This window comes from Triplophysa rosa, linkage group LG9, assembly GCF_024868665.1.
Source record: "Triplophysa rosa linkage group LG9, Trosa_1v2, whole genome shotgun sequence".
Lineage (NCBI taxonomy): Eukaryota > Metazoa > Chordata > Actinopteri > Cypriniformes > Nemacheilidae > Triplophysa > Triplophysa rosa.
In genome coordinates, this window is record NC_079898.1 from 24,423,839 (window position 1) to 24,438,212 (window position 14,374).

The window sequence follows — 14,374 nt, forward strand, 5'->3', positions numbered from 1 at the left end:
GGTGTGTGTGTGTGTGTGTGTGTGTGTGTGTGTGTGTGTGTGTGTGTGTGTGTGTGTGTGATCTCTCTCATCATTGCTCAAACACTTGTTGTCAGATGTTGGTTAATCAGATGTGTGTGTTGGAGGAGAAATGGCTGTCAAACAGAGTCAGTCATGAGTGAAAAATCACACGCACACACACACTTACACAGATCACAGTAGACAACCTGTACCGTTAGAGACGTTTCGTATGGACCACAGCAAAACACTTGTAAAACACAGAAGACAGTATTTAGAAATGTGTATATTCAAGAGCAGCAATGCTCATCACCATGTTTCTTACTAACTTAACCAGCAGACACCATATAAATGCTCCCAGACAGATTTACTCTAGTAAAGCATTTCTCATGGCTTCACGTCTCTGATAAACCGCGTTTGGAATGCAGGCTCGCATTGTTCGCATCTGTTGCATCCGCAGCCGACACAGGTGCCGTTTTGCGCACGTAAAGTTCTGGTGGTAAATCCAAAAGAACAATACTTCACTAACACCGTGAACCTTGAGTCATTAACAAGTTGACAGTGATGAACACCTGTCGCTTTATTCGCAATGATACTGACAGTTATGACGCAAATATACCTCGAGTACAAAGGTGAGATGTGAAGAGACCAGCGGGGTAGAGGAGGAGCACAGGATCAGATCATGCAACTGAACCAAGTGTGAAAGAGAGAGAGGGCAAGTGACTAAAAGAGAGCGAAAAAGAGCAAAAGAAGTGAGTGAGTGATCGAGTGAAGTGAGTGAAGTGAGCGAGTGATCGAGTGAGCGAGTGAGCGAGTGATCGAGTGAGCGAGTGAAGTGAATGAGTGATCGAGTGAAGTGAATGAGTGAATGAGTGATCGAGTGAGTGATCGAGTGAGTGATCGAGTGAGTGATCGAGTGAGTGAGCGAGTGAGTGAGTGAGTGAGTGAGTGAGTGAGTGAGTGAGTGAGTGAGTGAGTGAGTGAGTGAGTGAGTGAGTGAGTGAGTGAGTGAGTGAGTGAGTGAGTGAGTGAGTGAGTGAGTGAGTGAGTGAGTGAGTGAGTGAGTGAGTGAGTGAGTGAGTGAGTGAGTGAGTGAGTGAGTGAGTGAGTGAGTGAGTGAGTGAGTGAGTGAGTGAGTGAGTGAGTGAGTGAGTGAGTGAGTGAGTGAGTGAGTGAGTGAGTGAGTGAGTGAGTGAGTGAGTGAGTGAGTGAGTGAGTGAGTGAGTGAGTGAGTGAGTGAGTGAGTGAGTGAGTGAGTGAGTGAGTGAGTGAGTGAGTGAGTGAGTGAGTGAGTGAGTGAGTGAGTGAGTGAGTGAGTGAGTGAGTGAGTGAGTGAGTGAGTGAGTGAGTGAGTGAGTGAGTGAGTGAGTGAGTGAGTGAGTGAGTGAGTGAGTGAGTGAGTGAGTGAGTGAGTGAGTGAGTGAGTGAGTGAGTGAGTGAGTGAGTGAGTGAGTGAGTGAGTGAGTGAGTGAGTGAGTGAGTGAGTGAGTGAGTGAGTGAGTGAGTGAGTGAGTGAGTGAGTGAGTGAGTGAGTGAGTGAGTGAGTGAGTGAGTGAGTGAGTGAGTGAGTGAGTGAGTGAGTGAGTGAGTGAGTGAGTGAGTGAGTGAGTGAGTGAGTGAGTGAGTGAGTGAGTGAGTGAGTGAGTGAGTGAGTGAGTGAGTGAGTGAGTGAGTGAGTGAGTGAGTGAGTGAGTGAGTGAGTGAGTGAGTGAGTGAGTGAGTGAGTGAGTGAGTGAGTGAGTGAGTGAGTGAGTGAGTGAGTGAGTGAGTGATCGAGTGAGCGAGCGAGTGAGTGAGTGAGTGAGTGAGTGATCGAGTGAGTGAGCGAGTGAGCGAGTGATCAAGTGAAGTGAGTGAGTGATCGAGTGAAGTGAATGAGTGATCGAGTGAAGTGAATGAGTGATCGAGTGAAGTGAGTGAGTGATCGAGTGAAGTGAATGAGTGATCGAGTGAAGTGAATGAGTGATCGAGTGAAGTGAGTGAGTGATCGAGTGAAGTGAGTGAGTGATCGAGTTAAGTGAGTGAGTGAATGAGTGATCGAGTGATCGAGTGATCGAGTGAGTGAGTGAGTGAGTGAGTGAGTGATCGAGTGAGCGAGTGATCGAGTGAAGTGAGTGAGTGATCGAGTGAAGTGAATGAGTGATCGAGTGAAGTGAGTGAGTGATCGAGTGAAGTGAGTGAGTGATCGAGTTAAGTGAGTGAGTGATCGAGTTAAGTGAGTGAGTGAGTGAGTGAGTGAGTGAGTGAGTGAGTGAGTGAGTGAGTGAGTGAGTGAGTGATCGAGTTAAGTGAGTGAGTGATCGAGTTAAGTGAGTGAGTGAATGAGTGAATGAGAGAGAGAGAGAGAGAGAGAGAGAGAGAGTGATGCATGTATTACCACACTTCTTTACACACAGAGAGAGAAAGAGAGTGAGTGAGCGAGCGAAAGACAGACAGAGAGGGAGAGTGATGCATGTATTACCACAATGCTTTACACAGAGAGAGAGAGAGAGAAAGAGAGGAAGTGTGCGAGTGAGCGAGTGCTGCATGTCTTCCCACAATGATTTACACATTTTCATGTTTTCATGTGACCTTTTTTCCAAAATGTGTCAGAGTCAGAATGCACTGCCTGATGCAACACAAGCGCTCAGTTCTCAGCAAACTCTCATTGCATTTCAAACACAAAACTCCCCGACAGGTCCAGTTCAGACAGCTTCACTGCTTACAATGCGACAACTTTAGCTCTGATGTATCGCCACACACTGCGAAACTTGACGTCAAGCTCATTCTGTTAAACACACATCTAACTCTCCTCCACGCCATAATAGACTTGGCACAAACATTCCAATGATCTCCCACCCCTGAATACAGCCCAGTTCTGCTCTGTTCTGATGCTACAGCATTAATAATGCAAAACTGTTCGGAGGAGGCTGTGTTTGTTCAGCACAGAGAAGAAGAGAGAGACAGACGAGTAAGACGAGGAAAGAAGTTTAGGTAAAAAATCTCTGATCGGCATGTGGAACAAGCCAGCCGAAGGCAAGAGACGTTTGGAGAGGAAGCATTGACAGATGCCATAAAGAACAAACGGATTATAGATGAACGATGCTCCTGTGAAAGATGTAGAGAAGGAAAAGAAGGACACGTAGACAGGAAACGTAAAAACAGCAAAATATCTTTCTTCTTGCAAAAAACGCACAATTCTAGAAAGTTTTAGCCTCCGTCAGGCAAAGCTCGTGTACATATGTTGCTCCTGTGGGTTGTCATTACCTCATCATGATCTCACCGAGCATCCATTGGCCTTGTGCTGGCTGTCAGATGGTTGGAGCTACAACAAGAGTGTTGACCGTATCGCTCCCACAGGGATGGACGGATACGGGGGGGCGTCAGTTTTTATGTTTTTTCTTTGGGCTTGTGGCCTAGCCGAGAAGGCTGGTTGGTTAGTGTAAGCAGCCAACCCCTGCTGGCAGATCCTTTAACTACAGCATTGTGCAAACAAAAAGCATTTAAAAGAATAGTTCACCCACAAATGAAAATTCTTTCTGTTTATTCATCCTCATGTCATTCCAAACCTGTATGACTTTTTTTCTTCTGCAGAACACAAAAGAATATACTTTGAAGAACGCAAGCAACACTGGACCACATTGACTTCCCTTGTATGGACACAAAACCACTGAGACATTTCTCAAAATATCTTCTTTTGTGTTCCACAGAAGAAAGAGTCGTGACAGTGAAATACTTTCTGTTCATTTTTATGTGAACTATTCATTTCAGCTATAAGGAGCATGAGGCGGTGCTTCAGTGTATAATTCACTGCATGTTTGCTTTTATATACGCTATCAAAACAACCTTAATATACGCAGTACCTACCATCGATCGATCATACCTGTGACCATCTCTCCACATCATTTACAAATCACTTCTTTGCCAGTTTCACGGGGAATAAAATCTGTAAAAAGTGTTTTTCCAACAACATACCACCATAAACGTGTGTAAGAGAGAGGAGTTTTGTTGTATTATTGATAGGGATGTAACGATTCACTCACGATGCGATGCGATTCACGATTCTGATCTCACGATGCGATTTATTCACGATTTACACACGATTTATTTTTACAAAATGAGTTGAAACAAATTAGAAATGAACAACTTCCCTTGCATTATTTCTTAAATGCTTCACGTTTCTTTGTATAATAAAATTATCTTTTATTTTAAATAACAAAACTCAACTGCAATTTTATAACAAATTAATAATAGAAAAAGTCTCTTTAATATAAACAAACTAATACTGTCTGTGCTTTTCTTGGATTTTTTGCATTTAAGAAATATCAGCATGTCCACGTGTAGGTTTGCAGTGAACATGGCGGCCCCTGCTGTTCAAAAAATGTATTGCGATTCAGTTCACACCTCAACCGATTTGAATCGTCACACATTATAATCGATTTTCAACCGGCTCACAGTGAATCGTTACATACCTAATTATTGAACACATGAACTGATATGTATGAGAGAAAGAGCCGTTATTATGCCGTATCAGACAGCTCGGCACGTGAATAGCGCTCTCATCAGAAAACATTCAACACGTTTCGTTAGGTTGCATAACCCTGGCGTATTCAAAGCGAGAGACAGAAACAGACACGCAGAGCAAAAGAAGCAGAGCTCCGTGATCTCGGGTTTAAAGCGGCTCTAAACTCCTTTCAATGTTACAAGTGGGAAACGATGTTAAAAGTTGTCTGGGTTAAGCACCGTATGAAACGCTCCAAAAAATATCTTTCATGTATAGACTTTATGCTTTATGTATTATGCATGGCTTGTATATTATAGACTTTCCCTTACCCAGAAACTCTCATGCATTAGTCAAAGCACGCCAACTGTTCACACTTGGTCACGGGCGCCTGTGGACACACACGTCACCCACACACACACACACGCACTTCACGAAGACATTAAACCCATACGTCTGTGTGTCAAAGTCATGACATAACACTAAAGATTAACCTGACAAAAATCTACCCAAAATTCAGCTTGAGGGAGGATATCCGGAGATCCCGGGAGATCCCCGACCAGGCATGGGTCACTAACGCTTTAACTACGGGGGCCGCAGGGTAAACATACTGACCCACAGGTTAATAGAGTTTAGTGACACACGCACACATCATACTACAGTGAATGCGCAGCGCCGGAGGACGCGAGAGATGAAAAGTAAGAAGTGGATGAAAAGAGTGACAAAGCAGAAAAGAGAAAGACGACGTCTGGTGAGACAGAAGCGAGATTATACAACTGTGTGGAGAAGCGCAGACGTGATCCAAAGAGAAGACAGTCAGGAGCGATATGAGCACATTTGGGTAAGATACAGACGGCAGGACGATATGAAAAGGAGAAAATGTGTGGAAAGAGAAAACAGAGAACTGGGAATGAAGTTTAAAGACTCAATTTTGCTGTAATAAATGAAATGAACATTAAAATACGCAACTAAAAAGTAGCCCTGTCTCTGTCTACTATTAGGGCTGTCACGATTATGAAATTTGGCTGACGATTAATTGTCTAATAAATCATTGCGATTATGACAATTAATTGTCTGTTTTAGAGCTTTGACTTTTAATTATCATACATTTTTTATTCAGCTTTGAAACGACCATATTGTTCTGAATATAAAGACTATGTTCTTTTTCTTGGAAATACATAGGAAAAAATTGGGTCATCGTACTTAAGGTTTAGGCTTTTACCTGTCAATAATACAACCGCCAAATACTTGTAACTTAAGTAAATTGATCAGGAGTGAATTGAAGCCACCATTAAAATGCTATCAGTCATAGAAAAGCTTCTAGTCTGTTTTTTTCCTCACTTGCAAGACTACAATAAAAGTTTACTTGTATGTTAATGAGAGTTTGGTAGACTGGTTTTCACACTGAAATAATATGAAATTGTACTGCAGGTTATTTTTATGGTATATGCTTTAGTTTTTTTAAGTGATTGTGTTGTGGTGGTACATTTTACAAGTATTTCCATGCTTTAGTTACAATATATACAATAAAATATGCAATATGCAGATGCACTACAGCGCCCCCTAGTGTCTTCTATAGAGATGTGCGATAATTGCGATGATCTGAAACCATCGCGATGAGGTCAAACAATCGCGATCTGACGATTATTTAATAATCGTGACAGCCCTATCTACTATTACTAGTTTATTTAGCATTAGCCTACAACAAAATGGGAATAACTACAAATTATGTCTGTAGTACCGAAACAAAAATAACGGTGCTTAAAGAGTAAATATTTTTGCCCGGTTTCCCAGACCAGGTTTAAGACTAGTCCCAGACTAAAATGAATGTTTGACCTGTCTAAACTGAAAATAACTTGCCCTGACATATCTTAAAATATGTCAGTGCCATTGTTTTGTTTCTCAAGATGCAAACCAGTGATGTTTTTTCTAAGGCATTTTTATAAAAGTGCCTTTAATGTCCTCATTTAACTAAGGTGTAGTCCTGGCTTAAACTAAGCCTTGTCTGTTAAATCCCCTCCTTTCTGTCAGCCTGCTCTGAATCTGATTGGTCAGATGGTCTAGTCTGCTGTGATTGGTCTACCGCGTGTCGGAAATGGAACGTAGGCGGGCACGAATGACGCAAATCCGACCCGGAAGTGAAATTAGAACGACAGATGACTCATTCGCGGGATTCAGAGTCGACTCCTTTTTTCCCAAGCCAATAACTTTGTTATTCGTTCACTTTTGGCTTTACAACTCGGCAGACTGCTTACATTCACACACACCGCATGATATGTAATTTTAGGGACATTGTAATAGTTACTCTTTAATGATCGCAAGAATACAAATGATCTTGAAACCAGGCTTTATTTTGTTTATGCATAATAACCTCTTGTTTGCTTTCTGCTTTTGATTCTGGGGTGAAATGTGTTCGCAGAGCAAACCTGAGACATCCTCAAACTGATTAAAGTCCCGATCAGAGAGAGTTAACAGCCCCTAAAGCAAAGAAAGGAAGCAGTGGGAGGAATTGAAAGGGAGTCTCTGTAACTCTGGGGCTTTGACGCCCTTAATTAACTGAGCTGGCATTCTCTCTCGTACCATACCGCCGCTTTTTACCCCTGGCTATGAGGCCCTCACAACAAAATTAAATTGAGCGTACCTGCATAGCAAAAGTAATAAAGACTAAAAAGGTCAGTCAACATTGTCTAAGTGTGACGTGATCGGAGCGGCGACGTGTGGCATGACATTAATTTTAAAAGTCAGGTGAGGTTGTGGGCATGATGAGAAAGACGCGGGCCTTCGAAAAAGGTTCCACAGATGCAAGTAAGTGACTTAAAGTGATAGCTAACCCAATAATGAAACTTCTTTCATCATTTACTCACCCTCATGTCATTCCAAATCTGAATGGCTTTCTTTCATCTGAGGAACGCAAAAGAAGATATTTTGAAGAATGCTGGTAACCAAACAACAATGGACCCCTTAGAACTTCCATTGTATGGACACCACTGTGACATCTCTCAAAATATCTCCTTTTGTGTTCCGAGTCATATACACGTTTTAAACGACATGAGGATGACCGAATTTTTATTTTCGAAAGACCAAGCTCTTTCAATCCTGTGTAGGTATAGATCACTCCCATCAGTCACCGACTCACCTCACACACTTACAGCTCTCCTGTCAAACGAATGATGAAAAACAAGAAAATAACTGCAGAAGTGTAAATCACTTTTTAAAAAAAGCACACCGTAGACTGTGGTTTGCATCCCTAAAACTAGCTTTTATCGCCTCAAAACAAAAACTAAACACAGCCATAATTTCCTTTTCCTGTTTTTAACAGCATAATGTTCTGAAGCTCTAAATGTTCTCTCGGTGTGACAAAATGAGACAAGTGCTTCTCTCTCGCTATGCATTTAATTGAGCTTTTTAAGTCCTTAATCTGAAAGTAAGTGCAGTACATGCAAGGGTACACCGATAGAAAAAAGATTAATTATGCAAAGAAGAAATTATTTTTGGCAAGTGCCGAGGTGATGCAATGAGTATCATGTCACAAATAAATTGCTGCACATTACGGCAAATACATGCAGAAAATGTGTCTAATTATGAAAACCAAATGAATTAGGAATGCAAAAAATGCATTTGGAAACCTTGCTTTAGAAGCTCAATATGCATTAGGTGTCTTTGCATTAGGAACGCATTCTATGCAGTATGAATCTTTGCACATGCATTCAAAGCATTTGCATTAGGAATGCATTTAATGCATGAGGGAACTTTAATCTTTCCAAGGCATCTTATTATAACCATTCATTCTACTTGATAAAGGTATGATTTTATGGAGTGCTACGTCTGTGTGCATATTGTTCTAGAACAGGGTGCGTCCCAGAGCGCACGCGGATCTTTCGGTGAGGTTCTTACCGTAAACTCCTTGCGCTCGCGCGTACCGGTGTAGGACCGAAAATAATAAAATCCAGAAAAGCTCCATCTTCAGGTGCGATGCCTCATTACCTGCGGGAAACCAGAAAAACGCACAATCACACCTGCGCACGACACCAAAGCAAATGACAACTCCTGCAGCCAGAAATCATCCCATCATCTTCATAATCATCTCTATCAGAGATTAAAGTCGCCTAACAACACACTATTCGCCAGTTCAGGTATGCTTTTATCCCTGCGTTTTACCAGTGCATCCATGCGGATGGGGGGTTAAAGGGCACACAATTCATTTTCCCAATCTTGGATTATCTGCAGATTACAGAAGCAGTGCTGTGGTTTGATGGGACTGAATGCAGCAATCGCGGGTTATTTCTGAAATTGGTGGGGGGTTAAGGACGATCAGATACATGATTTATTAATTCTATCTGAAGTTGGTCAGATCGAGAATAACGCACAGGGTGCACGATGCAAAAGATCCGATTGCGCGTGGTTGCATGCATTCACCAGAGAGAGAAACGTACTTTTACGCACCGACTGATACCTATTTGTGTTACTGCTACAACCAATGAAGAGCATCTACTTACTAAAAATACAGCACTATGCGCGCGTATTATTGAATACTTTTACGCGCCGTCTAGAACATTGCATTACACTAGTTAAAATGTAATAATAATTAACTGTAAAAAACAAGTTAAATACTTAGGAGACGTGTCTAAACTGGTTGCAACCCTGTGAGTTGGAGATGAGCTTTTCTCGCAGTTCCATGCATAAATCACAGTTTCTCCAAAAATGCGGTGTTCTGACTGTGACATAGATCGGGGCTTGTAAACGGTTCAAATTCTGCACCGAGCATTTACCAATATCATGATATCAATATCATGTTTTTGACAATAGACTTCGTCAGGAAATACAACACGAGTCGCTCTTGTCATTTCCTTTATCATCATGCAAATTGCAAATTCGTCACAAAAAATGTAATGTCCAACATTAGAAAGATATGCGAATCAAGTTTAAATTCCTGAGCACTTAACCGTTGTTCACTTTAAATGTCTAAACAGTTCTGTTTGCATGATTAAAATGACAAACACGTCTAACTCGTTTGATCAGAGAGAAAAAGTTCTCTCCTGGGTCTGTGTCTACTGCATAGTTAGTTACAATGTGCAGTTTTTATCATTAGGAACTATTTGTAGCTACTCTAAAAACCTCTCCTTAAAATAACTTGGGTTACTCCACCAAAACATTTGACAGCTTTGGACATTTAGGTGTGGACACTTTGCGCAGTCTTTGCGTTGAAGATGCAAACGAATAGAAGAAATACAGATTTAAAGTGTAGCCTACCTTCGTATGCGCGGGCTCAGCCTGCTCACAACGAGCGAATAAATACTTAAATAGTTAATTCCCTTTTAGAATAAAAGCGATCACACAAGACTTTCAGTAGCGCACTGGAGTTCCAGATGCTTATGTACTTCCTATGCGTGTTCCTGATGCATCTCCGTCCAGAAAACGAGCACAAAATCCCACCACATTCTCACAGGCAACTTCAGCTGATGTGAAACTCTCGAGAAAGCCAGCACACGTCCACGCGTCCAACGGCGTCTTCGTGGAAAGCGGCGGTCGGAATGCGATTCGATCTCTCTGCTCGACTGGTCTAAACTCTTCTACTATGATGCTTTCCTATCAGCTGCGCGTTCGTCGATGGAGAGCTTGCGCGTCTTTGCGCGCTGCCAGTGGCGGAGAAGAGATGCGCGCAGAGATCTTTCTGGTGATGGTCCGATACAGTTTATAGTCCGTGCCGTGGGGCGGATGGATGCGCGTCTGACCTCTGAACAGGCTTCTGAAGAGTCTCTCTCCTGTTCTGGCCAGACTTGGTAATGAGTGTGTTTTTGAGAACGGACCGGGGGTCTGAACTGTATAAACTCTGCGCTTTTTTCCAATAGTATTTTGGTGGATCTCCAGCCAATTAAAGCTCCGCTGCTGCGCGCGGAGGGCTCGCCCTGAATCCCGGAGGACCAATTAAATAAGAAAGAAAATCACAAATGTCTCTGCCACCCCTCCTGTCTGTTCCTTTCTCTGTCCTCCTCTCCCTCTCATCTCCCCTTCCATCAGTTTCTCACACTGTCTGTCGTCACCGAAGGTGCACTGATCTGATGGCCGCTAGGCGGCGTGTTTGAGCTAATTATAATTCAAGCGAGAGCTCGCCGTCAACTTTGACCCTTTTCATGATAAGCAAACACATCTTGTATGAGGTCGTGTATTCAAGAGCTGAGTATTACGTGCAGATTTTACCTCAAGACATCTCAGCATTCAAGACACTTGTGTGAATTGTCTTTGTTTGGCGGAAAATCTCACAAAACATGGCCAGGTGACATTTCAACCTAATATCAAAAGGGAACAAATATAAAGGGAAGCACATTTTGAAGCCTATTTAAATAATTAAAACTTTTTTTTAAAATTAAATTATGAGAGAATTACTTTTTTTTGGGTGAACTATTTATTTTAAATACCTTAAATCTGTGAATCTTTTATATGCACATTTATATCCACAGTGACTTAATGCATTCAATCTATAGGCCTACATCTTTTTATCTGTATATGCGTGTTCGCTATGGAGATCGAACCCACGATCTTTGCGTTGTTAACACAATGTTCTACCAAATGAGCTGCAGAAACATCTTGATCGAGTCATATTAAATAAAAACAGATAAATTAGACGTTCCTGGATGAGGCGCATGTATGCTACTGGCTCCTGCACAAGCCGGTTGTACTCGGGGGAGGAGACATTCTGAGGGCATTTTATTGGACAAAAATTTGTATATGGCCCTGCAGACAAGATGAGTCATCAAATATTTTCATCCATTTCCCTGAACGGAAAGATTGAAAGCATTTTCAATGTGTCATCTGCTTCAGGAAAACATTAGCATAAAGATGCACTCAAAGTTACATAAGTAGGCTATGAAAAAGAATTTACGCCACAAATTTCACATTTTATCTCACGGGGTAGCCTATAGATCAAGTAGAATCACTGTAGAAACTGCTCATTTTGGCTTTGGACAGTATGGGGTGTGACCTGAACAGAACTAATATACTTTCAAATCCCCTGGGAATATCTCTTGGCCAGGACCAAAAAAGAAGAAATTTTAGAGGTCGAATTTAGAAACATGCTCGATTTCTTAGTAATTTCTAATGCAAGGTGCGCTGTGGAAGAAAACGGCATCCGGTCTAAATCTCCCCCCCCACCTCGCTTCCCCTGTTGGGAAACGGCCAGCCCTGCTTGGCATAGATTGTAAAGTGAACATCATCCTTACTTTTGTTCATCACAGTAAATGTATGTGAAAGACCGGCGTAGCCCGACCGGCGACTGACATGCCCGCCGTGCCCCCGGGGTCTGTACTCTATCGCCCAGGGCCAGTGGATGGCACATGAAAGCAGAACTTGGCTCACTGGATCTCACTGTAATCCAGAGAAATATTCTGTCCAAGTGAGTGTGTGAACCAGGGGAACGAGCACTGTGTGGGAGTATGTCCGCTCTTCCAGATTCCTCATGTAGTAGCCACACATTAGTACGCTTCTCACGGGACATTAATTAAGATCACAGTTACCGTACTATCTGTTGCACAGCCAATAACGTGCATTAAGGGACGATCACGAAAAAAACACTTCAGCTTGCTGTTCTTTAACACACCGAAAACTAAAATTCTGGCTGTTTTACTCACCCTCACGTTGTGCCAAATGCATGTGACTTACTTTCTGCTGCAAACACAAAAGGAGGAGATTATGAATAAATGTTGATCCAAATACTAAAGCTACACGTTGCATTTAAGAACCCACGTCTTAAAGCTCAGTATGTAATGTAGCACCTGGATGAAACTGTAAATACTGTAAATGGTTGTATATGAGGATTGGTTGTGAATTTGGGCTTAAAGCACACAGACCACAGCCAGAACACTAATGCTGGACTGATCTAATAGAAGGAAGGTTTAAAGATTTTGCCAGATGTTGATGCTTAAAGGAACAGTTCACCCAAAAATGATAATTCTGTCATGATTGACTCACCCTCAGATTGTTCCAAACCTGTATACATTTCTTTGTTCTGCTGAACACAAAGGAAGATATTTGGAAGAATGTCAATAACCAAACAGATCTCATCCCCCATTGCCTCCCATATTTATTTTCCCTACTATGGCAGGGATGAGAACTGTTTGGTTACTGACATTCTTCCAAATAACTTTCTCTGTGTTCATCAGAACAAAGAAACGTTGATAAAAGCATTATCATAAACATCTCATGAAAGTAAACTCATGTGCTGTATTTTTCTGAAGCCATACTAAAGCTTAACGGATTGAAATGCAAGTTGTTTATTGATTCACCGTGTCGTTTTCTTCTCTGAAATATCATCTCTCAAATATCTTTTGCAGTCACGTATATATTTAAACTTGCCATGTCACAGTCAATGACGCGGCACGCAAGAACAAGTGGCCGTAAATGATGTCAAAAGAGGAAGATTATTAGAATAGCGTCTGAAATTTCAGTGTTTATTATGCAAAGCTATCGCATGGGTTCTGAAAACTTTATAGGTTGGATTTATGTCCTTTTTGGGGTCTTGACAGTATAAATCGTTGTTCACTTTCATATTTCATATTAGATATTCTGTGCCAAATCACATTTTGTGTCACAAAAGAATATAATACAGGGTCAGAATAATAAGTATTTTTGGGTAAGATGTTACTTTTCCCAATGTTAAAATACAGATTCTACAAATACAGGTTGAAAAAGTGTGAACATTGACTGACAGCAACATTTGGGATCTGTTTGGAAGACCTGATGAGACTTTAATCATCAATCATCATAATTCCCAGTCGGTGATGCTATGGTGGTACACACACCTTACCTTTAACTCTATGTTCATATTAGTGATGCTCAGACGCCAGGTCTGATGCGGTCTCATTTCAGGTCTGATCAGGTCTGGTCGCCTTCTCTCGTACGTGTGTATCAGACTCCAGCTGGGGCACGTCAGCCGCCTCCGCAGGGGCCATTATTCAGAAGGGTAATTGGCACAGCGAGGCACAGAGATGCCCTTGGGAGCCAACAATTCATAACCCCTTCAAAGCCAATATCCGATACCAGAAAATACGCTGAGACAAGAGACGGGTTTGTGAGGAGAGAGAGAGAGACGGACTGCTTCATCACAGAGAGGAGTAATGGGCGTGTATTGATTGCTCTCAGCCGAGGCTCCGATTTCATGTTTAAAACAACACTGATCCTCATTAGATGAGGGAGGGGGGGTCGGAGACATAAACACTCGGATATCAGTTCCAAGGACACACAAGTGCAGAGAAAGGAGGAGGGCAATGTGAGGAGCGGAGAGGAGCAAATAAAGACGGGAATGGACAGTTTCACGTCTTAAAGGGGAATCGGATTTACCTTGAGCTGTGAGGTTCACACACAGCTCGTTTAAGAAGTTTAAGAACTTCAAATTGCCCCCCAAGTGATAAAAAGAGCATTGAAAGTGTAGTTTGAACTTATTAAAGGGATGTAGGAGAGATATTTTCCTAAAAAACGAGAAGACATGCTAAGAGTAAAAGTGGAACTCCTTCACATCTCTAAACAGGTTTTAGACACTCGAGATATACAGCAAAGAGAGAAACACAGACAGTGAGCGAGAAGAAGATAAGAGAGAGACAGAATGGGAGCACGAGAGAGCGGGAAAACGAGTCTGTAAAAAAATCCCATAGGTTTGAAAATCCATAAGCACTGCATCAGACACTGACAATTTCTGTATATATGTTATTTTGTTCTTCTCATTAACAAGCGTTCATTTGGTAGTTGAGTATTGATCCACAGAGCCTTGAAAGATCTAATAACAGAAGTCTGCAGTGCTGCTCCGATACTTCAGAAAACACACACACACACACACACGCACGCACGCACGCACACACACACAGGTGAAGGAAAACCGCAGTGAGATTCTAGAACTTTAGCCTTAGG

General features: G+C 42.0%; 1 protein-coding gene across 2 annotated transcripts in view; it reads right to left on the minus strand.

Moving 5' to 3' along the window:
- LOC130558992 (MAM domain-containing glycosylphosphatidylinositol anchor protein 1) overlaps positions 1 to 10,479 on the minus strand; it is a 161,204-nt gene extending 150,725 nt beyond the window's left edge. For both annotated transcript variants that reach the window (XM_057341788.1, XM_057341787.1), the window contains exons 1-2: positions 9,728 to 10,479; positions 8,372 to 8,461 (exon numbers count right to left, since the gene is read on the minus strand). In XM_057341788.1, the coding sequence (XP_057197771.1) occupies positions 8,372 to 8,438 (67 nt within the window). In that variant the 5' untranslated portion in view covers positions 8,439 to 8,461; positions 9,728 to 10,479. The remainder of the gene's footprint in view (positions 1 to 8,371; positions 8,462 to 9,727) is intronic.
- Positions 10,480 to 14,374: the final 3,895 nt, after the last annotated feature.